A 25,426-nucleotide genomic window follows, 5' to 3' on the forward strand; every position below is an offset into this window, starting at 1 on the left:
CATTATGTCCAATTTGCTTTTTTTCCTCCCTTTTTTTTGTTTTTGTTCCAATACACACAAAGGGGAACACATTTGTATAGCAAAACGTGTTACTGCAATACTATTCTGTGAGAAATACATGATTTCCTGGAAAAATTTCCGTATGTGTATTCCGTATATCAGCGCTGCGTAATATGTTGGTGCTTTATAAATACAATAAATAATATATATATATATATATTGAGAGAAAGAATGTAGGAGAAATCACAAACATGATGGACACATACAAACATCACAAATATAGCGTACTGTCTGAGGTTTGATATTGGGACCCTAGCACTGCACGTCTAGAGTGCTCTCATTATGTCACTGTCTTAACTTCTTTATTTGGCCTCAATTCACTAAGTTTTATCAAACACTTTATCGAACATTTGATAAATTACTTCATGAGTAAAATCTAGTTTTGAATTCACTAAGGTGTTATAGATTTATTAAACATTTTATCGAAAAAACATTCGATAAATCTATAACACCTTAGTGAATTCAAAATTAGATTTTACTCATGTAGGTAAAGTATTAAAGAGAACCCGAGGTGTGTTTAAAGAATGTTATCTGCATACAGAGGCTGGATCTGCCTATACAGCCCAGCCTCTGTTGCTATCCCAAACCTCACTAAGGTCCCCCTGCACTCTGCAATCCCTCATAAATCACAGCCGTGCTGTGAGGCTGTGTTTACATCTGTAGTCAGTCTCAGCTGCTCCCCCGCCTCCTGCATAGCTCCGGTCCCTGCCCCCGTCCCTTCCCTCCAATCAGCAGGGAGGGAAGGGATGCAGGCGGGGACTGGAGTTCTGCAGGAGGCGGGGAGAGCAGCAGACTGACACTATAGAGATAAACACAGCCAGCTCTGACAAGCTGTTTGTCAGCAGCGTGGCTGTGATTTATGAGGGATTGCAGAGTGCAGGGGGACCTTAGGGGGGTTTGGGATAGCAACAGAGGCTGGGCTGTATAGGCAGATCCAGCCTCTGTATGCAGATAATATTCTTCAAACCCACCTCGGGTTCTCTTTAAATGTTCGATAAAGCTTAGTGAATTGAGGCCTATGCCTTAATCCTGAATCCATCTTCTGGTATCTTCTGCAATCCTCTTATGTTGTGTAAATAGTCGTGACACTAACGGAACATAAGATAATGACTGACTATGGTAGATTGTGAGCTTCTCTGAAGGACATTCAGAGAAGCTCACAATCTACCATAGCCAGTCTGTAACGAATGCGGAATAATCTCCTCGGTCAGCGCACAGCAGGTGCGCTGACACAGAGAAGATCTCCTATAAACGTTCAAACAAAAGGGGGTCCAGTAATGGTGGAAACAAAGCAGCCAGCAGAAGGCGCTGTGGAGCACAGAGGAGAGATTCCTCTGTGCAGGGCCGTTTCTTGGGCAGTGCGGGCAGGGCGACCACACTGGGCGCAGACCAGCAAGTAGATGAAGGGGGGCGCAGGCAGAAGGACATTACCACTAGGGAGCTGGTGACGCACGGTGCAGCCAAATGGAAGAAGACAGAAGATTGCCAGATCGATCACCTTCCTTGACTCCTCCTAGGCTGCCTGCGTCAGACGTCAAGTCATTATCACTTCACCACCACGTGATGACACCTGATGTCTTGTAGCAGTACTGCAGGCTGTGAGTGCACGGCACCCATGGAGGAGTCGGCTTTCCAGGCTCTCCTCGCCTGGGTGTTTTCCTGCTTCCTCCTGGATGAGCGGCTGGTCACTAGAAAGTAGGCAGATCTACTTGTGACCTGTGTCTATGTTTCTGTTTCTAAAGAGTTATGGTTCCCGAGTCCACGGGTGTGGGGGAAGGGAGCACAATTTTTACACCCTCGCCCTGGGTGCAATTTAGCCTAGAAACTGCCCTGCCTCTGTGCGATCCAGAGACGCTAGACTGCGACTGCACAATGCAAAAACAATGCACAAGTGTGAACACAGCACTGAGACAGGATAGACTAGAGCAGAATGCATAGAAACAGACTGGACAGTCATAGAATGAATGGATGTCTGCCAATCTAGTTGCAAGCCATGCAACGGCATTCATCCACAACACAAGATCAGAGAACGAGGTAACAGGAATCGAAGTAGCGATGCACGACCGCAGTGCACGCTCACTTTGCAAACTTCAGACAAGACTAAGACAGACTGAAGGAATGTCCGCCAATCTAGTTGCAAACCATGCAACGGCGTTCATTCCCAACGTGAGACAAGAAGAGAGAAGTACAGAGATCGAAGTAGTGATGCACAACCGCAGTGCACGCTCACTTCGCAGACTTCAGACAGACGGAATAGCTGAGCGCTTACAGAGCATGAGACGAAGTAGCGATACACAACTGCAGTGAACGCTCACTTCGTCAATAGACAGAGAATCGCCTTAATGCAACCGCAGCACTAAGACGAGAACAAGAAAACGGAACACATCAAATACAATGTGAAAATAACAAACGTACTAGCTAAACGCGGTCTCCTCACGTCATGCGCAACAGAGACAAAAAGCGTTCAAGGCACAGCCGCCGCGCGTTAAGCGCAACAGCGAGAAAGTGTACCACCCTAACTAACAGAAGAGATCAAAATAGCAAGATGAGTTCAAGCTGACAGGAGTTGAGAAACCAACTCCTGAATAAGCTAACAAAAAACCTTGCAAACAGATCACAAAAGGCTGGGCTCAATACAGACTGACTAAGCAGGAACTATGATGAGCAAAGACTTCTGAGAGGAAGTGACATTTATACTGGAGCCCTTCCAGAGAAGTAGAGAAGTCAATTTGCGAAACAAGTGGATGCAAATTACCACTGCAGCAAGCTGCAAGCTGATAAAAGGTCTCTTTTCCAGAGACCTGCAGAATGCAACCCTGGAAATGACAAAAAACTGCCTGCTTGCGCAGGCCAACAGAGCGGATCCATGCACAGTCATTATCTTATGTTCCTTTTGTAGCCTAAGCGCTCGTTCACACTATAAGCGTTTGCAGCTTTTTTTAAGCGCTGGTGATTTTAGAAATCGCCCCAATAGCTCTTGTGCAATGTTTCCCGCTGAGAGTATTCACATGTGCACTTTTCGATTTTATTAAAATCGCAAATGCGCTACATGTACCATTTTCTGAGCCCTTTGCCTCAATGGAAGGTATAGGGAAATCGCAAGGTGCTTGAAAAAGTGCATTTTATAGCGATTTCCCGAGCGGTATTATGTATAAACTAGTAGATCCAAGCCCATTTTAAATGGTCTCTAGGTCTGTCTTTGCGCACACGCGCGCACCCGCCGCTCGTGTGCACACGCCCGGCTCACTGGCCCCGTCCGCAAGTCCCAACGGCTGTCTGGGTCCATGCTGCCCACATGTGCAGTAGCTAAAAGCACGGACCCAGCGACACAGAGACAGGTGTACGCAGGGACACATGTCTCTTATTATATCATTTACATTGGGCTTGATTCACTAAGACAAATAGCGTGCCTTATCAGAGTTAAGGGGCCTTATCAGAGTTAAAGTGGATCCGAGATAAACTTTTACTCATTGCATACTTGTGTTCCTTTCATATAGTTTATAGGGCATTGTTCAAGCCAAACACTTTTTTTGTTTTGTTTTAATACTCCAATTCCCTATAAACTAAACAAGCCTCGCCCACAGCTTTTCAGAGAGCCTTGTCACTTAGTCCCATGTAGCAAGGGCTTATGGGAGCTCATTTGGGGCAGGGGGAGGAGGAGGTTACTAGCCACTGTAGCCAGAGATTTCAGAGGCAGAGGGGAGGAGAGAGGAGGAGGGGGCACTGAATTTGTCACATTACACACAGGCAAGCTGATAGCATCTCCAGCCCTCAGCCTGTGATAATGTGACAAACAGAAAATGGCTACCCTCATTGTATCACAGGAATAAATAATCATAAACTATTGCAGCTGTTTTTCAGCTAGATTTGCTGTGTAAACCATCTAATAAGATATATAGACAAGTTACTTGTTATAGTTAGTTTTTCATCTCGGATCTGCACATATGCCTGCTAATTGGCAATGACAAAAGCTCCACTCGTCCTACCCTTAACCCACTGCAGGTCCAATCACTTTAAAGGACATTATCGCCGCACTTTGATTAGCCCAATAGGCTGCCTGTCACTTAACATGCACAAACAACCTCAAGAATCAGAATTCCCACTCTGAAGTCATAATTGACGAAATCAAAATTAATCACTGCTTCACTGTTCAGAAACTCTTTATTGTATCAAATGTGCATGATCAAAAATAATGTTAAAAACAAGGCATGGTCGCATGACATCCATAAGTCTGTATACAGACTAATAATAAATGGGCAAGGCTCTATAGTTCCTATTATGCACATTAATATACAACATAATAAATTATGCCAAATGTCTAGTAATACTAATGGCATAAACAGTATATATACTGTATAATATAACTATAAAATGTGCGATCTCTCACGAACAAATTGCAAAAAGGCCCCTTAACTCTGATAAGGCATGTTATTTGTCTTAGTGAATCAAGCCCATTGTATTTATTCATTTCCGGGCTAAAGAGTTCACTTCCTGACGTCAGTCAAAAAAAAAAAAAACATCGCTGAGCAAAAGCAATTTTCTACGTGCAAATCGCAGGGAAAAGGTCATCAAAAATAACAGTATAAATAGCTCAGCGCTTGCAATAGCGCTGGCGATTTATAATGTGAACAAAGCCTTAGGCCATTTTTTTCCTGTGTATGTTTATGTGATATGGGGTTGGGTGGAAGCTGTAATACCCAAAATAAACCCACAGAAACATGGGGAGAACATATAAACTCCATGTACAAAGTGTTTATAAAGCAGAACAATTTTTTTCAAACTTGAAAAAATTGAATATTACATTATATAAACATATACATCTGATTGCTAGTTTTCAGCACAACAACGTGAATGTCACCAAAAATGTTGACACTAACTAGTGGAAAAAAAAAGCCTACACAGATGCATAACAGAGAAATCGCGCCAGGAGACTTGAGCGCAGGGTACAGCAGATATATGGCTTATCCTGCTGCTGCACAAGTCCCGGCGGCGTTAATTACTATTCCCCCTCCAGGTCCATGTGGATGGCGAGGAATGATGTAATTCGGCTTCCAGCTATTGCTGGCGGACGAATTACAGTGTTTTAAAAGGAACTTCAGCTCCGTCTTCTGATGGCGCCGATGTTATTCACTGTGCGCTGCTATAGCCGCAATTCCTATTACATTCTATGGTGGCGCCAGCTGCGCCTGGATTCCTAGTGTTCGACAATCATGACTGTAACTATTAGTGAAGTCCACAAAGATGGGTCAGCACCAGCAAAATAAATTATAGCTCTTTTATTTGAAAGGCAGCAATTACAGACTGCTGTTTCGGGCTCTGTGGCCCTTTATCAAATTGCAGAAATAGACGTGACTTTCTGCAATTTGATAAAGGGCCACAGAGCCTGAAACAGCAGTCTGTAATTGCTGCCTTTCAAATAAAAGAGCTATAATTTATTTTGGTGGCGCTGTACTGTGTGCCCTTTGAGGTACTAGGGCAGGGGTCTAGCACGCCACCTCATCCATTGGTGCTCCTTATCTACTACATTGTTTGCTGTAACTATTAGAGGGACATATACCATGAACCAGAAATAGCTGTTTTTTTTTTTTTTAAACAATATCCTTACAATGTAATAAATAGGCAGTGGAGGTGTAGGTAGGCACTGTACACAGAATAGTTAGTAGTATTATGAATGATAAGCCAGTAACAGGAGCAACTATCACACAGTGGGCCATACTCTATTAACTTTATTCCAAAATATTCTCCAATGAAATATTTTCAAACCTTAACAAGGAAATACTTTTAAAGCTTTCACTGCGCAAGAAATTACTGAGAATACATTTGAATTTGCCTTTTTTCTACTACTTAGTATTTTTTTATTGCTAGGTAAGATTAAAAATTATATTCTGGGAGAAAACGCATGAGAAAAGTTAACTAGATAAGGGTCAGTGTCTGAGATAATTAACACAAAGCATTAACTTGAAATGATATATATTATCATTTGTATGTAATAAATGCTAGCAGGCTAGTAATGTGCTAGTCATGAGATGACCCAGATTTTTTGGACAGTTTTGTCACACACAGATGATTGACATGGTTATGTAGGTAATCACTGTAGTCACAATCAATTAAATACGGTAACAAACTGTTACTAGTTTAGCCTGCACAGGGTGTCAATGCATAAAAGTGAACTAGTGAAGTAATTGCTAGAATAGTTACAGCAAAAACCACAAACAAAATAAACAAAACTGTATTATACCTTCCACAAAACGAATCCAGGCTGTTAGTGTCCGCAGGTCGGAGACTGCTCTCTGCCGCTGCCCGAGTGCTCCGGAAGTCAGGAGGCTCTGTATCGCGTTTGCGGTACTTTGAGAGCACTCGGGCTACCCGAAGACTCCTGAAGCCTTGCGGCGGGAGATTTGAACTGGGGATCAAGTGCTGGAAAGCGGGTACTGTGTGAGGAACGGGAAGGCTCATTAAGACCAAGAGCTTTCCCTTTCCTTGTTTTGTTGTTGTTGTTTTTTTTCAATATAGCTTCAGATTTACTTTAACTTTGCCTAAAATAGATGCAGCTCTTTCTCTCTCTATTCCTCTTCCTCCAAACAGCATGTATGACATCACAAGACAAAATGAGAAGTACCCCTCTTTTTCCCTGTATAAAGACCTGTGGTGTGATGCTTTAGAATTAGTTTAGTTGCAGGGACAAGTGTTGCATTGTGGGAAGAAGTTATTGGCTGGGCACTGGGAATTTCCCATGTTTCCCACACAATCTTCTCCTGCCCAAACACCCCCCGTGTACTTCCTCCTTCTCATCTGCCAGCCACTGAGCCACATGGTGAACCTGACTTTTAAGTTTGCCAGAACTGGGGCCAATTCTCTGCAAGACTAAACTAGTCAATTTACCGCACTCATCCCTACAGTGGTGTCTGTCCCCTGCATATACAGTATATCTCAGCAAGAAAGAGCCGCCGGCAACATGTTATATAAGACAGTTTTCTGCTGAAGAGTAACAACACCATGGCCTCAATTCACCAGAGGAGAGTTAGTAAGTGATTAAAGGTCGGTATTTTACCTCATGCAGCATTTTAATTTTTTTTTGCAATTCACCACTGTGCGTCGATTGTTAGAAGAGTGTTCGGTAGCAGGCGATAATGGTGCGATATGGATGTGAAAACCGAATGAAAAACGGTCGGTAGTTATGCAGTGTTAATGATTTGCATTCAATACTTTGCTGCTCTGGAAGCTGGAAGTAAAGGATTGTGGGTAGGAGGAGGAGGTTATTACCAGCATGTGACCGCAGAGGGTTTCCCTCCCTGTTTTTTTACCCTCTCCTTCCATTACAAATCTCTCCCTCCGTTCGGCATATTAAGCATTTACAATATTAAGTGGATGGGTGAAACGGAGGAGGTATTTGGATACGTTTTCGCACTCCCTCCCGAAGAAAAATCCATATTCTTTTTTCGTTTCACCCATCCACTTAGTATTGTAAATACTTAATATTACTTAATATTGTAAATGGGCTGCTCTCTGGTGCCTGAAATATGTACAGTATAAGCTGTTACAGTGTGCTGCTTGTAAACTAGCTGCAGAGTGAGCTGCAGCAGCTGTGCGAAAAACCACATATCGCCAGGTACATTTAGGTGATAAATAGATCTAAAGTAACGAATGGTCACCCCCCCCCCCCTTTTTTTTTCCCTGGTGAATTGTGATTTTGAAAAAAAATAACAAATTAATACCGATTATTTATTGCACATTTATCGCATGAATTTCGACCTGTCGGAATTTTAGCTTATATTTCTGGAGAATTGCTATTTTAAAGGGGAACTGAAGAGAGAGGTATATGGAGGCTGTCATGTTTATTTCCTTTTAGACAATACCAGTTGCCTTGCAGCCCTGCTGATCCTCTGCCTCTAATACTATTAGTTATAGCCCCTGAACAAGCATGCAGCAGATCAGGTGTTTCAGTGGTTCAGACTTATAAGTCTGATCTGACAAGACTAGCTGCATGCTTGTTTCTGGTTTTAATCAGATACTACTGCAGAGAAATAGACCAGCAGGGCTGCCAGGCAACTGGTATTGATTAAAAGGAAATAAACAGGACAGCCTCCATATACCTCTCTCTTCAGTTCCCCTTTAAGTTATCACATGAGGTAAATTACCAACCATGTGATAAAGAGTTTGGTAACCTCTGGTGAATTGACGGCTATGTATCAACCACTGACACGCTTCCATTCAGTTGCATTCATTGTAATTAAACATTGGCGTGGCAGTTTGGTGACTTTGCTGCACAACAAGCACACAGTGCAGCCGTACATGGGAAAACAGAGACAAGCATTAGAAAAATATAATCTTTCTGCTGTCTACAAAATGCTTTTCCTAACTCCTGCCTAATAATGATCAAGATAAAGTTACAATAGTTTGCATCTTCCTTATTGTCTCCTTTGAAAGATTCAAGCCCAGCCTTCCTGTACTTCATATAGAGATAAGGGTGGCTTAGTAATGTTTGTCTGTCAAGGTGCACATACATCTACCGATTTTGCGGCTGATCGACCATCCGATTCAATAATTATCGAATTGGATGAAAGTCAGTGCCAAAAGCATGCCCGTTTGACAAATCGACAAATTTCGGTCTGAAATTGGTTGAATAGTGATTGAACATGCTGCAAGATGTTGGGCTAACGTGCTCGATCGGGTGTGTGGCGGTAATGGTGTGCAATAACCGTGAATGACGAATGCGACTGAAACACCCGGCTGCGGTCCCCCCAGTGTACATGTACCCCCCATGCCTCTGCATTAACACTTTACCTCTCCTCTCTGCCTGCCGCTGTGTCCAGACTCCTTTTCCAGGTTTGCCTGCGCAACCACGTGGGGCGCGGACCCGGAGGAGGAGTCTGACGGGTGTCAGAGAGGAAAAATATTGATGCAAGAGCATGAGGATGGGGTATATGTACACTAGGGGGACAGTGGCTGAGGGCAGCAAGGCGGCGTCACAAGGCACACTGCCACATGCTGAAATTGGTCAGGAATCGACATGTGGTTTATGGCAGCTAACAGATCTCTCTCTGATAAGATTTGATCAGAAACAGATCTGTCTATTGGTCAATCAGCCGATAAAATGAGTAGATATATGGGCACCTTTAATATCTGTTAATAACATCCAATGTAAATCTCACATATAAACAGTCAATTGGCTGATGGAGCTTAAAGAGGAACTTCAGCTTAAACAAACATACTGTCATTAATTTACAAATGTTTGTGATTTTATAAGGGCAGCCATTGTTTTGGTTGAAAGGAGGTGACAGGGACAGGGAGCATGAGTCACAGTTCCAACTGTCCTGTGTCCTGATCACCCCTCCCAGTTGCTAGGCAAAGTGAATAACAACATAGGAAATCCCATCATGCTTTGCACAGCATCAGGGGAAAAAAGCCCGGGCAGTTTTCTTTGATGGGGCGGAGCTTAGCTAAAAATGTAGCTAAAAATGAGACTTCTATAAGAAAAGCAAATGTCTGTGAAACTGTTAAAGAAACACCAAGCCTTTTCAGTTCTGCTGAGTAGATTTTTAGTATGGAGGTTCACTTTAAGGTACATATAGCTATTTTGACAGGTGATTGACCAAGAGACAGATCTCTCTCTGATTGCATCTGATTGGAGAGAGATCTGTTGGCTGCCACAAAATGCAGGCAGATTCCCAATCGATTTTCAGCATGAATTTTAACACAGGCACCTGAGGGGTATAGCTTCAATTTAATGCTGAAATTGTTTGGGAATCGGCCTACAGGGGGGTTGTTGGGGTACATTTTACACTAGGGGGGAACAGCACCAGGGGGTTCCGTCGCTCGTACGGATATCACACGCTTTTACTGTCACGCATATGCTCAAGCACAACATCCTGAGATTTTGCATCATGTCTGATACTTGCAATTGGTCGCATTGTTGATCGGGCATGCTCTTGGCTGCACGGATTTTCATCTCATTCGATTATCAAATTGGATGGTCAATCAGACGCCAAGTCGAGTAATGTATGGGCACCTTAACTGAAAAGAAATATAGAAATATTGTGTTAGGCGGAAGGAAAGAGCAGTTTCTGCTCTATGCCCTTTCAGGCAGAATTGAATACCTCAGAATCCAGCCACTTATTCTTATTATAAATACATTTTAAATTCTGAAGTTTGAGGCCTAGAACCCACTACAAATCACAAATGGCAATCGCTTGGGCTTTATGCAAGTTTTTTGTAAGCAATTTCGTGAGCGATTTCTGTCGATTTTAACATTTTGCCAGCAATTGTAATTGCGCTTTGCAATTAGCAATTTCAATTGTGATTGGCCATGTACATTTTTTGGTTTGTTTGTTTAACTGCTTGCCAACTGCTCCACGCCAATCGGCGTGAACACGGCGGCAGCCCCAGGACCACTCAACGTCATTTGGTGTTAATGGCCTGGAATGGGGCTAGCAGGAGATCGCGCGCCGATCCGCGCACATCTCCACTTTGAAAGCGGAGCTCCGCTCCACCTTCAGTCTTCCAGAGGCGATTTCCGCTCAGAGACTATTAGACGGTGAAACCGCCGTCTATTAACATAGTACAGCGCTGCGATCTTCAGCAGCGCTGTACTGGGACAGCCGTGTGACACGGCTGTCCCCCCTTGCAGACACTAAAATGATCGGCTGTCATAGGCTATATATATATAGTTTTTTTCTGTATTGTTATAACACCATAACACCCTATCCAGATGTGCCAACGTTTCTGTTTCCTATAGGACTTCCTATTTTAACTCATCTCTGATTTTGAAATCCTGTGATTCCCCTCTTTACTTTCACGATTCAGCATTTTTATATCCTACAATAGAAAACCAAAAGGCTTTAAATAATTATTGGGGAACAAGAAGAAAAAAAATATGACATGTGATATTTTTTTTAAAAGCCCCAAAACAATGCAGGTTTTTGGGACAATATATTTTCATTTAATGTAGTGTTTTGTTTTTTTTAAAGATTATTTTATTTTATATACATGAACAAAGGACATAGGTGTCATATATATCATATCATTACACATAAAATAAAAGGAAACAAGTATGGGACTAAGGCTAATTTCACACCAGGACGTTGCGTTAGAGGGGGCGTTAAGGTCGCATAACGTCCCCCTAACTCAACGCCTGGTGGTGCTGGATCTGGACGTCAGAGTGAGCCGCCTTGTGCAGCTCACTCTGGCATCAGTGATGCCGTGATGCGCACTCTTGCGCACATGCGGCATCACATGGTCCCGCCGGCCAATCGCCGCACAGAGCGGCTGCTCCAGGAAGTAAACACTGCACGTCATAACGTGCAGTGCATATTAATTAGCCATGTGCCTGGCCGCTCTCCGCTCCTCCCCAACATTACTGAGCATGTGCAAGCAGTCTAACGCGGCTCAGCCGCGTCTAAAGTGCTGCATGCAGTACGTTGTCTTGTGACGCAGCGTTACAATGTAACGCAACGTCCGCACTGTGAACAGCCTCATTGATTTTTCATTACTGTGCGGTGGGCTGCGTTACAGGCTGCTCTAACGTGCGCCTGTAACGTCCCACTGTGAAACCAGCCTAACTGAGGAAAGTCTAATAATTACATACTATAAGCGTACATGCAGGGCTATCAGCCGGAATGGCTCCGTAGACATAGAAACATACATGTTTGAAGAGGAGGGAGGGGATTGCCTGATTAACAATTAAAATTTGTAAAAGGCTAGCTATCAGTTCAGTACAGCAGCTCTGTTAAAAGTTTCTGAAAAGCCGGCTTTCCTGGGCCTAGAGGGAACATACACCAGGAAGTCCATAATTGCTGTCATTGTACAGACCTCTGCCACATAAACAGGCTCTCCCCCTCAAAAACAGGATGATTATATGACAAAGACAAACATGAAAAAGAATAGAAAAAAGAAGAGAAAGAGAAGTGAGAAGACTGAGGTTGCGGTCGGACATGACGAGAACTCGGGGCAAGCCAAGGGGAGCACCAGCACACGAACAAGCAGTCTCCCAACGTCGGGAGAAAAGGCAATAGCTGGGGGAAACCTCCAATTCTATCAAACTAAGACCATTCCTAGTCTAATTAGCTAATCATGAGTGAGCGATAACACTGCGTTTCTTTAAATTCGAACCAGCCAAACCAGGTTTTCCAGTATTGCTCATGTCTATCATGTATCGTTGCAGTTAAATCTTCCATTTGTTGTGTCTGCCCCATCAAACCGATCCACTCTCTAATTGTAGGTGGTTGCACTGATTTCCAGTGCCTAGCGACTAAGGCTCTAGCCGCATTAACCAAATGCCTTGTTAAGGTTTTCTCATATCTTCTGATTGACCACGTGTTATGATGGAGCAGAAAGAAAGCTGGGTTATCAGGGGGGAGGAAATCAGTCAGTTCATGCATAATACTTCTAACATCAGACCAAAATTTAGTAAGTTTAGAGCAATACCAGAATATGTGAAGCAGAGTGCCTATTTCCTGTCCGCATCTCCAACAGAGATTGGAAGAGTTAGGGAACATGGAGTGCAATCGGGCTGGGGTTAGATACCACCTGGTTAGGCTTTTATATCCAAGTTCTTGAGACCTAGAGGAGATAGAGGATTTATGAGCAAATACCAAAATTATGTCCCATTGTTTGTTAGTGAATGTAGTCCCCAAGTCTTGTTCCCAATTATTCCGGAATGTGACCGAAGGAGCGTGAGGGTCGTTTAATAAAGAATACATTCATGTAACGATCGGTGAAGCACAGAGAGGATCTGATTACCGGTGATCTGCAGTATCACTGGGAATACAGATGTATACCAGATTATCAGTGATCTGCAGTATCACCGATAAACCGATATACTAGCTAACCTCTGTTCACCTGAGTAGAGTGTGGTGTTTGGTGTAACAGTAACACTTAGAGGACTAGGCCTCAGTGCAGCAAGGAGTATTGCACAGATTCCTTCCGCAGACCTGAGCTCTCCAAGACGGGAGGAGTCGGACTGACAGTAGAAAGGATAGTCTGAGAGTGACACTCAGGAGGAGATGTCACTGACAGGACGAGGAACCGCCTCCAAGCGTAAGGTCGGTTCTCAAGGTTGGACAAGCCAGGTCGTACACACACGGACAGACAAAGTACAAGATCATAAGGCAGAGGCGGAGTCTAGGTACAGGCAGAGTTCAGCAACAGGGTATCAGAAATATCGAGGTACAAGATCAGGAGGCAGAAGCAGAGTCTAAGGACGAGCCGGGGTTCGGCAACAGAGTATCAGAAATATCGAGGTACAAGATCAGAGTTCAGGAGGATAGTCAGGCAAGCAGGAAGTCATAACAGATAATCACAATCAAACTAGTACTTTAGCTATCAACGGAATGTAGCTAAGTGTAGGATTACAGCTCCAGCTGGTCCCGGCACACTTACGGATCTGACTACGGATCTGGGTGCTCCCACATGTGTGATCGCACGCCAGACAAAGAGCAAGTGAACAGCCAGTGGTATATATACACAAGGACCTTTCCAGGACCTCCCTAATTGCTGGACCAATGAGAGTGGTGGAAAATGTCAGCTGACCCGCCTGGTCAGCTGACTCCCTTCTGGCTGTTATTTAAGCTCAGCCTCTGTGCGCGCGCGCGTGTCACTCTGAATCTAGGTGGACTATCAGTCCCAGCCACACAAGTACTGTCTTGCAATGTATCTAGTGAACTGAGTGCGGGAGCCGCCTCCATTGCGGATTCCGCCGTTCCCAATGCGGATTCCGCCGCTCTGCCTATGCGGCATGCGGCGTTTTTTCCGCGTTGTGACGCAATGTTGGACGCGGAAACAGCCGCCTCACTTTGAGAGACAGCGGCTTTTCCACGTTTCATCACAGTACCCCCCCCCCCCGAGGAGTGGACTCCGGACAACTCCTACCAGGTTTCTCGGGGTGTAAGGCATGAAACTCTCTCCTCAACTCATCCGCATGCATCCGAGTCCCCGGAACCCACTGTCTCTCCTCAATGCCATATCCCTTCCAGTGTACCAGATACTGTACCGAGTTCTGGACAATGCGAGAGTCCAAAAATTTTTCTATTTCGAACTCAGGTTGACTATCCACCAGGACAGGAGGAGGAGGAGTAGGGCCCACATGGACTGCTGGTTTGAGCAGGGATACGTGAAATGATCTCACCCCACGCATGCTGGCGGGGAGATCAACGGTATAAGTGACATTGTTAATCTTTTTCGCTACCGGAAATGGACCAACAAACCTGGGGCCCAATTTGTCTGAGGGCTGTTTCAGAGCCAAATTACGTGTGGACACCCAAACCAAGTCTCCTGGCTGGAAGCTCCACTCCACCGAACGTCTTTTGTCAGCTTGACCCTTCTGACTCAAAAATGCCTTTTGTAAACTATCTCTCACCGTGCGCCAAATGTCTTTAAAAGACCTCTGCCAGGCCTCCAGAGCTGGAAACGGGGTGGAGGCCACTGGCAATGGTGAGAATTTGGGCAATCTTCCAGACACAACCTGGAACGGAGAGAATCCGGTGGAAGAGCTTTTCAAATTATTTTGTGCGAACTCCGCGAAGGACATAAATTTGACCCAGTCGCTCTGCGTCTCCGCAACGTAGCACCTCAAACATTGCTCCAATGACTGGTTGATTCTCTCCGTTTGCCCATTGGTCTGTGGGTGGTAGCCCGATGAAAATGACAGCTTCATGCCCATTTGTTGGCAGAATGCCCTCCAGAATCTAGAAACGAACTGGACTCCCCGATCCGACACTATGTTCTCCGGAATGCCGTGCAGCCGGAACACATGTGTAATAAACAAGTCGGCCAATTCCTGGGCCGAGGGGAGTCCTTTCAAGGGCACGAAATGGGCCATTTTACTGAAGCGGTCGACTACCACCCAAATGACCGACATACCTTCTGACTTGGGAAGTTCACCCACAAAATCCATGGACAAATGAGTCCATGGCTCACTCGGGGTGGGTAAAGGCCGCAAGGTACCCACAGGTGCCAGCCGGGAGGGTTTACTCTTTGCGCAAACTGCACATTCCCTAACGAACTCCTTGCAGTCTGCTGCTAAGGAAGGCCACCAAGCACACCTGGACACTAGATCCTGAGTTCTATATGCCCCAGGGTGTCCCGCATTCTTGTGAGAATGAAACATCTGCAAAGTGCGGAGTTGAAAGGGTAGGGGTACAAACATCACCCCTTCAGGTTTCCCTTCGGGGACATCCTGCTGAAAAGGCCTGAGGGTCTCTGTCCAGTCCTCCCAAGTCTCATTTGCAGCTAGCACTAGCCTCTGTGGGATAATGGACTCTGGGGCAGGAGGCTGGGCTGTCTCTGGCTCAAAGCATCTGGACAGAGCATCTGTCTTAATGTTCTTGCTGCCCGGGGTGTACGTAATCATGAACCTGAACCTCGAAAAAAATAACGACCATCGAGCCTGACGGGGACTTAACCTCTTAGCCCCCTCGATGTATTCCAGATTTTTGTGATCAGTGTATACTGTAATGGTATGCTCTGCTCCTTCCAGCCAGTGACGCCACTCCTCAAAAGCAAGTTTAATGGCAAGGAGCTCTCTATTGCCTATATCGTAGTTTCTTTCTGCCGGAGAGAACCTACGAGAGAAATAGGCACAGGGATGTAATCTTCCCTGCAACCCTGATCACTGAGACAGCACAGCCCCTACCCCGACCTCTGAGGCGTCCACCTCAACAATAAAGGGGTAAGAAGTGTCAACGTGCTGAGCAAAACAAGTCTTTCAGAGTGGAGAATGCTCGTAGAGCTTCTGGGGTCCAGTGGTTAGTATCCGCCCCTTTTTTTGTAAGACAGGTGAGGGGTGAAATGACCGTGGAATACCCCTTTATGAACCTTCTGTAATAGTTCGCAAAGCCTAAAAACCGCTGTAAAGATTTTAACCCCACGGGTTGGGGCCACTCTAACACAGCAGAGACTTTGGCGGGGTCCATACACAGGCCCGTGGTGGAAATAATGTAACCCAGAAAGGCGACAGATGTTACTTCAAAAATACATTTCTCAAGTTTAGCGTATAGAGAGTTTTGCCTTAGTTTGTTGAGTACAAATTTCACATGCGTTCTGTGCTCAGAGAGGTTGTTGGAGAAAACAAGTATATCGTCTAGATAGACCAGCACGAATCTCCCCAACACCTCTCTGAAGACCTCGTTGATGAGTTCCTGCAAAACGGCCGAGGCATTACATAACCCAAAGGGCATCACCAGGTACTCGTAATGCCCGTCTGGCGTGTTAAAGGCCGTTTTCCACTCATCACCCTTTCTTATGCGTACCAGGTTGTACGCTCCCTGCAAATCCAGTTTTGAGAAGATCTTAGCGTCCGTGACCTGCGTAAATAAATCGTCTATCAGGGGTAACGGATAGCGGTTCTTTACCGTGATTTTATTTAGTCCCCGGTAATTGATACAGGGCCGCAGGCCCCCGTCTTTCTTTTTAACGAAAAAGAAACCTGCTCCAGCAGGCGATCGGGACGGACGAATGAAACCCTTGGCCAAATTCTCCTGGATATATTCTTGCATGGCCAACTTTTCTGGCCCAGATAAATTGTACAAATGACCCCGAGGGGGCATACAACCAGAACGGATATCAATGGGGCAATCAAAAGAGCGATGTGGGGGTAATTTGTCTGCTGCCTTGGGACAGAATACATCAGAAAATTCTGAATATTGCTCAGGTACCCCCTGTACATGAACCCTGGTTTGGCCCAGTGTCACCTTCCTTAAACATTGCTGAAAGCAGTGTGCTGACCAAGAGATTAGTTGGCCGGTGGCCCAATCGATGTGTGGAGAATGAAGGTGCAACCACGGCATGCCGAGTATAATGGTGGAAGTAGACATATGCAACACAAAGAGTTGTAATTTTTCCCAGTGTTCGGCAACAGAGTATCAGAAATATCGAGGTACAAGATCAGAGTTCAGGAGGATAGTCAGGCAAGCAGGAAGTCATAACAGATAATCACAATCAAACTAGTACTTTAGCTATCAACAGAATCTAGCTAAGTGTAGGATTACAGCTCCAGCTGGTCCCGGCACACTTACGGATCTGACTACGGATCTGGGTGCTCCCACATGTGTGATCGCACGCCAGACAAAGAGCAAGTGAACAGCCAGTGGTATATATACACAAGGACCTTTCCAGGACCTCCCTAATTGCTGGACCAATGAGAGTGGTGGAAAATGTCAGCTGACCCGCCTGGTCAGCTGACTCCCTTCTGGCTGTTATTTAAGCTCAGCCTCTGTGCGCGCGCGCATGTCACTCTGAATCTAGGTGGACTATCAGTCCCAGCCACACCAGTACTGTCTTGCAATGTATCTAGTGAACTGAGTGCGGGAGTCGCCTCCAATGAGGATTCCGCCGTTCCCAATGTGGATTCCGCCGCTCTGCCTATGCGGCATGCAGCGTTTTTTCCGCGTTGTGACGCAATGTTGGACGCGGAAACAGCCGCCTCACTTTGAGAGACAGCGGCTTTTCCGCGTTTCATCACAATTCATGAGATCATTCCTTTTATCTGGCCCTCACTGAACCATGTTCGCTCAAAAATGGTAAGAGGTCTTGTAAAGCTAGATTTGGTACCTTGGGACAGAATGAAATGTCTAAATTGTATCCAGCTCCAGTGGTCTAATTTCTGTGTGCCAAGGGTTTGTTCCAGTGTTTGAAGGGACACCCAATCTCATAATGTAGTGTTTTTATTATGTTGTCTATCTTTTCCTTCTTTCTCTTTCTAGCTCTCTATCGTAACCTCCCTAGCGTTCAATTTCTGCAGAATGTCTGTGCAAAAAGTGGTTCAATTAATTTTTGTGAAATGTTTGCTTGCAACCTATTAAAATCCACCCAGCAAGGGTCTAGTATATATTTTGAGTATAATAAAACGTTTCAAAACAAAATCATGTCAGAAAATTAAATTAAATTAAAAATTCTAAAATAAACCTTTTAATCACAAATAGAAAAATCTTCCTGAAATATGGATGAAGAAATAAATCTACAGATGCAGAAATAAATACCGTACAGTGTTTACCTAAAACATCTCTCTTGTGTGGTGCAACAACTCAGGGCCAGTTTACACGCACACTTGCACGTCATTTACCGCCGTTTATGCAAAAGCAGCATTTTGATCTTTATTTTTCCACTGTCTGAGAACCCCTGCACGCTTGCAGAAAAGCATTTGGACGAGACTCTGGGCAGGTGATTGAAACATCCTCCTGAACCAGCCCTAAAGGTCCATACACACGCTGGACTGAACTCTGAGTGGTGCTCCATAACGACTGCCATGGCGGGGTTGGTCATTATAGTCAAATCAGTGTGACTACATCAGGCGCACAACGATTGCATGAAGATCTGGTTTATTATCATTATTTTTATTTTTAGAGCGCCAACATATGCTTTGCTGTACAACATGCAAAACCAGTGGCATAGCAATAGGGGGTGCAGAGGTAGCGACCGCATTGGAGCCCTTGGTGGGCCCCAATGCAAAACTTGCACCGGAGCCCATAGCTCCTTAGCTACGCCACTGTGCAAAAACATACAACAATCGTGAATCCTGCAGCATATTTGGAGCGATTGCGCTCCAATGCACTGCAAAATCGCTTTTGAACCGATTTTCAAAAGCAATTTTGCAACAACTTTGTGGGTGAGTTTACTTTTTGAAATAGTTTTATCTATCTGCCAGGTCTCTTGATGTCTGTGACCGCTGTGTAGCCCCACCCCTTGCACAAAAGGTGCACAAAAGCGCGGATGACCTTTTGTGCAAGGGGGCAAAGCAACACTCTGAAAGCCTTGAAACAAACACCCCAAGACATCTAGCAGGTAATTAAAACTTTAAAACAAGATATAACCCCCCCACCCCCCCACCCCCCCGTCTCCTTGAATCGGAATCACTGTACAATCGCCGGCAGTATATTGTAGAGCGCTCCACTTGTACCACAAATTGCACTGAAAAACGCTACACAAAATGTTACAAAAAGCATTTTTTTTCAGTCAATACTTTCTCTCTCCTGAAGATTTATTAACTGTCATAAAAGTCCTATGCAGCTGTGCAAGCACTTATAATAGCAGGGCAGCAATGAAACGTTCAGGAGGTCATACTTTCTACATGTGAGATTTGAATAAATAGCTTGCCAAATGTTAACATAGTAAACATGCAAAAACTGTTAAAAGAATTGGAAGACATTATGCAGTCCGAAAAACATCAGTAAGGCATGTCTGCAGCAGGAACAATGCACTCAAATGATGCATTTTTTTTCACATACAGAAACCATTCCTCCCAACTTTTTGATATAAGAAAGTGGGATGCTTAAGACACGCCCCTTCTACACCTCCATCCACATCACCAACACACCCCTAATCATGCATACCACAAACAATGCATTTTATAATTCAAAGCGCACTAGTCCTTTCTATTAGCATTAGTTCTCCTTCATGCCAACAATCAACATTTGAAAGAGAGAGAGCTTATTCAGCTTGAAGAAGGATACTTCCGAAACAGCGTCTGTCGCTGTGGGCTACCTCTCTTTTATGCAATAAAGAGCTTTAAATCACATTGATGTGGTGCTGCTGACTCTTCGTTCTAACATTTGAAAATTAGACATACCGGTATATCAATTTAAAGGATGGTAATAAACAGTCAGTTCAGCATTTACATGGATCTGTTGATCAGTCCAGAAAGAGGGACAAATAAAGAAGAAAGAGAAGAAAAGAAGGACTGTTCCTCCAAAAAAGTGTCCCTACAACTTGTCCATATTGGCCCCTATTCAATTCGCTTTTTCTCCAAAGTTTTCTCCTAGGTGATCGTTTATCACCTTATCAGTAAAAATGCCTTTTAAGCCACCAGCAAGCATGAAAATACTCAAAATATTTTTGGCAGTACTTTTCACCAACTTTACGGCATTTTTTTCAATTGCAGAGTGCTGAAAAGTTATTTTAAACAGAAGATGAAAAATTATCTCCTAGGAGAAAAAGTGAATTAAAAAAGGGCCACAGGCCCATATGCAATTCACTATTTTACTCTCCTAGGTGATATATTCACACCTTGTGATAAAATGCCTTTCAAGCCCCCAGCAAGTAAGAATATACAGTACTCAAAGTTGTTTCGATGGTACCTTTTCACTAGCTTTTGGGTACTTTTTTCAATTGTAAAATGCTTAAATGTTATTTCAAAGAGAATATTAAAATTGTCTCCTAGGAGATACCTTAGGAGAAATTGTTAATTGCATATGGGTGATTAAATCTAGAAGAATGTAAGTGTGTGCGGATGCATTTGTGTATTTATTTATGTATGTGTCTGTGTATATCTGTGTCTGTGTGTTGGTGCATATGCATAGATGTGATTTGTTATTGCTGCAGACATAGATCTTTATTTCTGTATAACACAGGGTCATTGTTATGAGAGTAATAAAACAAGCATGCTTCTTTATTCAGCAAGCTGAACTCACCTATTCCATCTGATTGTTACGGATTGTTAGGGATCCTCAGCCATCTTTCTCAAAACATAGCATGTGTGAGAATTTGAGGTTGTGAAGCTATGGAAGACTATAAATCATGGGACTTCCCTCCTTTGACTAGTACATTACAAACGTCACAAAGAGGAAAAGAATCAAACAACAGCAGTTCCTTTTTTCTGTATATCCTGTATGGCTGAATCATTTTTGGAGGAAAGCAAAAGTAATTTTAACATTTTAACATCTAGCGAGAAATATGTTTGTGAATTAATAATGTTAGAGAAATACTATTATTATTTAGTATTTATATAGCGCCAACATCTTCCACAGCGCTGTACAGAGTACATATTGTCTTGTCACTAACTGTCACTCAGTAGAGCCCACAATCGAATCCCTACCAGTCATATGTCTATATCGTGAAGTGTATGTATCATGGTCTAGGGACAATTTTTAGGGGGAAGCCAATTAACATATCTGTATGTTTTTGGGGTGTAAGAGGAAACCGGAGTGCCTAGAAGGAACCCATGCAGACACAGGGAGGACATACAAAGTCCATGCAGATAGTGCCCTGGCTGGGATTTGAATCTGGGTGCTTGGCCGCCCCTCTCCCCCACATACCATGGACCATGCGGGCTGGTATAGTCGGGGCTCCGCATTCTGGCTATCCCGGCCTGCATGTGGGACAAGGGGTTAAAGAGGGTCGGGAGGTTGGGACCCAATGTAATTTTTTAATATATTTCCCATGCTCTGAACATATTTTAAAAAATGAAAATAAATACATTTATATACATGTTAATACATTATCTGTTATTTTACTGCAGTAACTTTGGTACTTTTTTCTGTAACCAGGGCCGCCATCAGAAATTTTGGGGCCCCTCACACATCATCAGGCCTGGGCCCCCCGAACCGTCAGAGATGGTCGCTGGGCCCTTAGGCCTCCTCTAATGTAAATAGTGGTCCCCCGGGTCCCCCGCAGAACATTTTCAGTGGAACGCACTCACCTGTCCGGCCGGCTTGCTCCTCTGTGTGCTTCATCCTCATGGGTGCCTCATCTCTATTACCTGACAGCATGTATTCAAGTGCTCATATAGATAGATGAGGCGCCTGCGAAGATAGAAAAATGCACAGATGAGCGTGCCAGCTGAACAGGTGTCTGTGTGCTCCACTGTGAATACTCAGAAGCTCCGGGGGACCTCTATTCACTGTGAGAGACCAGGGGGGTTCACCAGCTGCCTCAGGGACCCTCAGGGGAAACATATAAGGAGGAGGGGCATGCTGGGATCTTTGGTGCCTCTACAGAAGCCAGCGTAGCATGCTGGGAACTCTGGTGCCTTTATGGAAGCTGTAGTGCCCTTATAAAGGGGCGGGGGGGGGGGGCGCTTGCTGGGAGCTGTAGTACTTTTATGAATGTAGGAGTGGGGCTTGCTGGGAGCTGTAGTACTTTTATGAATGTGGGAGGGGGGCTTGCTGGGAGCTGTAGTACTTTTATGAATGTGGGAGGGGGCTTGCTGGGAGCTGTAGTACCTTTATGAATGTGGGGGGGGGGCTTGCTGGGAGCTATGGTTCCTCTACAGAAGTGAGGGGGTGTGGGTTGCTGGGAACAGTGGTAGTGGGGAGGGGGTTCACGTACTCACGAGCATGCAGGCCAGGGTCACAGCAGCAGAAGGCATTCTCAGTCAGGAGGCGGATCATACAGCTTTCTGCAGCCAGCGCTTCTTTCCCCATGCACTGTAAAAGGCTGCTCCGATTCTCAGCGTGAGCTGAACTCCTGTTCCCTTCAGCTGAGCACTCTTCCCTTCCCCCGAGATTTGCAGCCTGGAATGGGGGGTAGAAAACAAACAGCTGCAGTGCCTGTGTCCCTTCTTATCTTTGCAGGATGCGAGTCTTCAGACTCCACAGTCAGGGGCCAGGCTGACCTGCAGGCAAGGCTGTGTGTGTTGTCTCTGCCAGCACGGCTCTTCCACAGTTCCTCCAAGTTTCTACCATGTGTTCTGAATTTCTGACACCCGCCAACCAGCCCGCTGTGTGACACTCCAGACCACCTGGTAATTCCCTCTGCAGCTGCACTCATCTCCACAGCTCGTGGCCGGGACTCAGTGCTAGGAGAATGGGAGCTGCTGTTGTACAGTAAGTGTACAGGGGCTGCGCGCGATATTTCAGAAACAGGAAGTCATCCTGTCACTTCCAGTTTACAGCGCTGTCTGCCGCTCTCTGGGCACCGGGCCCCGACCACCACTGATCTGGAGTTTGGTTGTGCCAGCAGTGCAGGGAGCTCGGGAGGAGGCTGCAGACAGTACAGGGTACTGTGTGTTCAGTCGGGTGTGCGGGCGGTGGCAGGAGAACCAGGCGGCCACACTCCTAGAAGTAAGTAGGAGGAGGGGGGTGGCGGGCGGGCCCCTGGGGGCCCCGGGCCCCTGACGGAAGTGATGGCTATCCCCCCCTGATGGCGGGCCTGTCTGTAACTTTAACATTATTTTTCTCAAAAACGATATAGTCTTTTTGAAATGTTTGTTCTCTTGTTCCCAATGTCCTTCTTAACATTCCCTGCCAATTTGGTGTTTCTAGCACGTTTGGGGGCTTTTCCATTAACCTCTAAACTAAAGTTAGTTGTGGTTGAAACCACTCAGAACAAGAACATTAAAATCAATTTTCTCTAAAACTACGAGGTCTTTTTGAATTTTATTTCCTCTCGTTCCCACTCTCCTTCTTAACATACCCTGTAAATATGGTGTTTCTAGCACTTACATGCCCTTTGCTATTAATTCTCATTAGAGATGGCTCGAATCTCCGATTTTCGGTTCGGAACCTCAAACGCGAACTTCCGCAAACGTTTGGTTCGCACGAACTTTCGCGAACCGCAATACACTTCAATGGGGAGGCGAACTTTGAAAACTAGAAACATTTATGCTGGCCACAAAAGTGATGGAAAAGGTGTTTCAAGAGGTCTAACACCTGGAGGGGGGCATGGTAGAGTGGGATACACGCCAAAAGTCCCGGGGAAAAATCAGGATTTGACACACAGCAGCGTTTTAAGGGCAAAATCAAATTGCATGCTAAATTGGAGGCCTAAACTGCTTTAAAACATCTTGCATGTGTATACATCAATCAAGTAGTGTAATTAGTGTACTGCTTCACACTGACACACCAAACTCACTGTGTAACGCACTGAAAACAGCTGTTTGTGTAGTGACGGCCGTGCTGGACTGGTGCGCACCATAGCCAGAGTGCTGGGGATAGCGGTTTTCAAGCCCATATGGTCACTGGGCTGAGGTAGCTCAATGACAGAACAACAGTGACTGTCCAGCTGATCGAATTTGGTCTGTCCACAATGAAGAAATGACCTTATTATCTCGGGTGTGCACCCCCCCCCCCCCCGAGACACTCATATAGCCGGCGGTCATTGCTTCATTGTGATACGCAAGCCCCTTTACCGCGGCAAAGTAACGATCACGAAGGGGAATTGACACATGTACATGCCTTCTGTTTTGTTGTTGCAACTGCAGCCAGAAAAATTAGGCAGGCATGTACACACACCAGAAAAATTATTATAGCGGCCGCTGCTAGCAGTGGCCTTAAAAATTCAGGAATCCGCCTGGAGTCCTGGACCCTGTTGATGGTGGCGGAAAAGGCAGTCAAGCGGCCTGCAGGCAGAGATGCTGTGTGGGGAGTACCTTAGTCTTGGGGCAGGCAGTCACATGACATGCAGGCAGAGATGCTGTGTGTGGGGACCGGCTTAGTCTTCGGGCGGGCAGCTAAAGGTGAGGTACTGAACACTTTTGTGACCTAGGCGACTTCTCTTCTCAGTGACAATGCCTCCAGCTGCGCTGAAGGTCCTTTCTGAAAGGATTCTTGAGGCAGGGCAAGACAGAATTTGGATTGCAAATTGTGACAGCTCTGGCCACAGGTCAAGCCTGCGCACCCAGTAGTCCAGGGGTTCATCGCTGCTCATAGTGTCTACATCCAGACTTAAGGCCAGGTAGTTGGCTACCTGCCAGTGGAGGGTGGATCCGGAAGGGATAAGGCGAGGCGTTGGACTAAAGAATGTCCGCATGTCTGACATCACCATGAGATCGCTGTAGCGTCCTGTCCTTGCCTGCATGGACATGGGAGAAGGATTACTGGCAGTGGTACCTTTATTCCGTTGTGCTGTGCAATCACCCTTAAATGCACTGTAAAGCATAGTTGCCAGCTTGTATTGCAAGTGCTGCATCCTTTCTGCCTTCAGGTGAGTTGGCAACATCTCCGCCACTTTGTGCTTATACCGAGGGTCTAGTAGTGTGGCCACCCAGTACAGCTCATTCCCCTTGAGTTTTTTTATACGGGGGTCCCTCAACTGGCGGGACAGCATGAAAGACACCATCTGCACAAATTTGGATGCAGGTGTACTATCCATCTCCTCTTGCTCTTCCTCAGTGATGTCAGGTAAGTTCTCCTCCTCCCCCCAGCCACGAAGAATACCACAGGAACGTTGAGCAGCACAAGCCCCCTGCGACGCCTGCTGCGGTTGTTCTTCCGCCTCCTCCTCAAAAAAACCCACCTTCCTCATCATCTGACTCCTCTTCCCCACACGACTTTTCCTCCTCCCCCCTGCCGCAGTTGTTGAGGAAACATCTGTTTCTGCTGAGAATTGATCCCACAACTCTTCCTCCTGTTCCTTTTCACGCTCCCCCACAGCTTGATCCACCACTCTACGCACGGCACGCTCCAGGAAGAAAGCATATGGGATCAAGTCGCTGATGGCGCCTTCACTGCGCCTCACCATGTTTGTCACCTCCTCAAATGGCCGCATCAGCCTGCAGGCATTTCGCATGAGTGTCCAGTACTTCGGCCAGAACATCCCCATCTCCCCAGAGCATGTCCTTTCACTGTAGTTGTAGAGATACTGGTTGATGGCTTTCTTCTGTTGTAGCGGGCGGTTGAACATCAGGAGCGTTGAATTCCAGCGAGTCGGGCTATCGCAA

At 45.4% G+C, this 25,426-nt stretch overlaps 1 protein-coding gene across 6 annotated transcripts in view; it reads right to left on the minus strand.

Annotated features, from left to right (window-relative positions):
- The window catches only part of LOC137546917 (interleukin-5 receptor subunit alpha-like), an 89,875-nt gene that overhangs the window by 44,052 nt on the left and 20,397 nt on the right, over positions 1–25,426 (minus strand). The window contains exons 1-3 of one of the 6 annotated variants that reach the window (XM_068269951.1): positions 20,460–20,604; positions 12,484–12,618; positions 9,960–10,074 (exon numbers count right to left, since the gene is read on the minus strand). In XM_068269951.1, coding sequence (XP_068126052.1) covers positions 9,960–9,971 — 12 coding nt within the window. In that variant the 5' untranslated portion in view covers positions 9,972–10,074; positions 12,484–12,618; positions 20,460–20,604. Of the gene's footprint in view, positions 1–9,959; positions 10,075–12,483; positions 12,619–20,459; positions 20,609–21,466; positions 21,560–22,095; positions 22,403–25,426 lie in introns of those variants that run through there. The other 5 variants (XM_068269950.1, XM_068269949.1, XM_068269954.1 and 2 more) reach the window with 5 other exon arrangements.

Source organism: Hyperolius riggenbachi, chromosome 2, assembly GCF_040937935.1.
Source record: "Hyperolius riggenbachi isolate aHypRig1 chromosome 2, aHypRig1.pri, whole genome shotgun sequence".
Classification (NCBI taxonomy): domain Eukaryota; kingdom Metazoa; phylum Chordata; class Amphibia; order Anura; family Hyperoliidae; genus Hyperolius; species Hyperolius riggenbachi.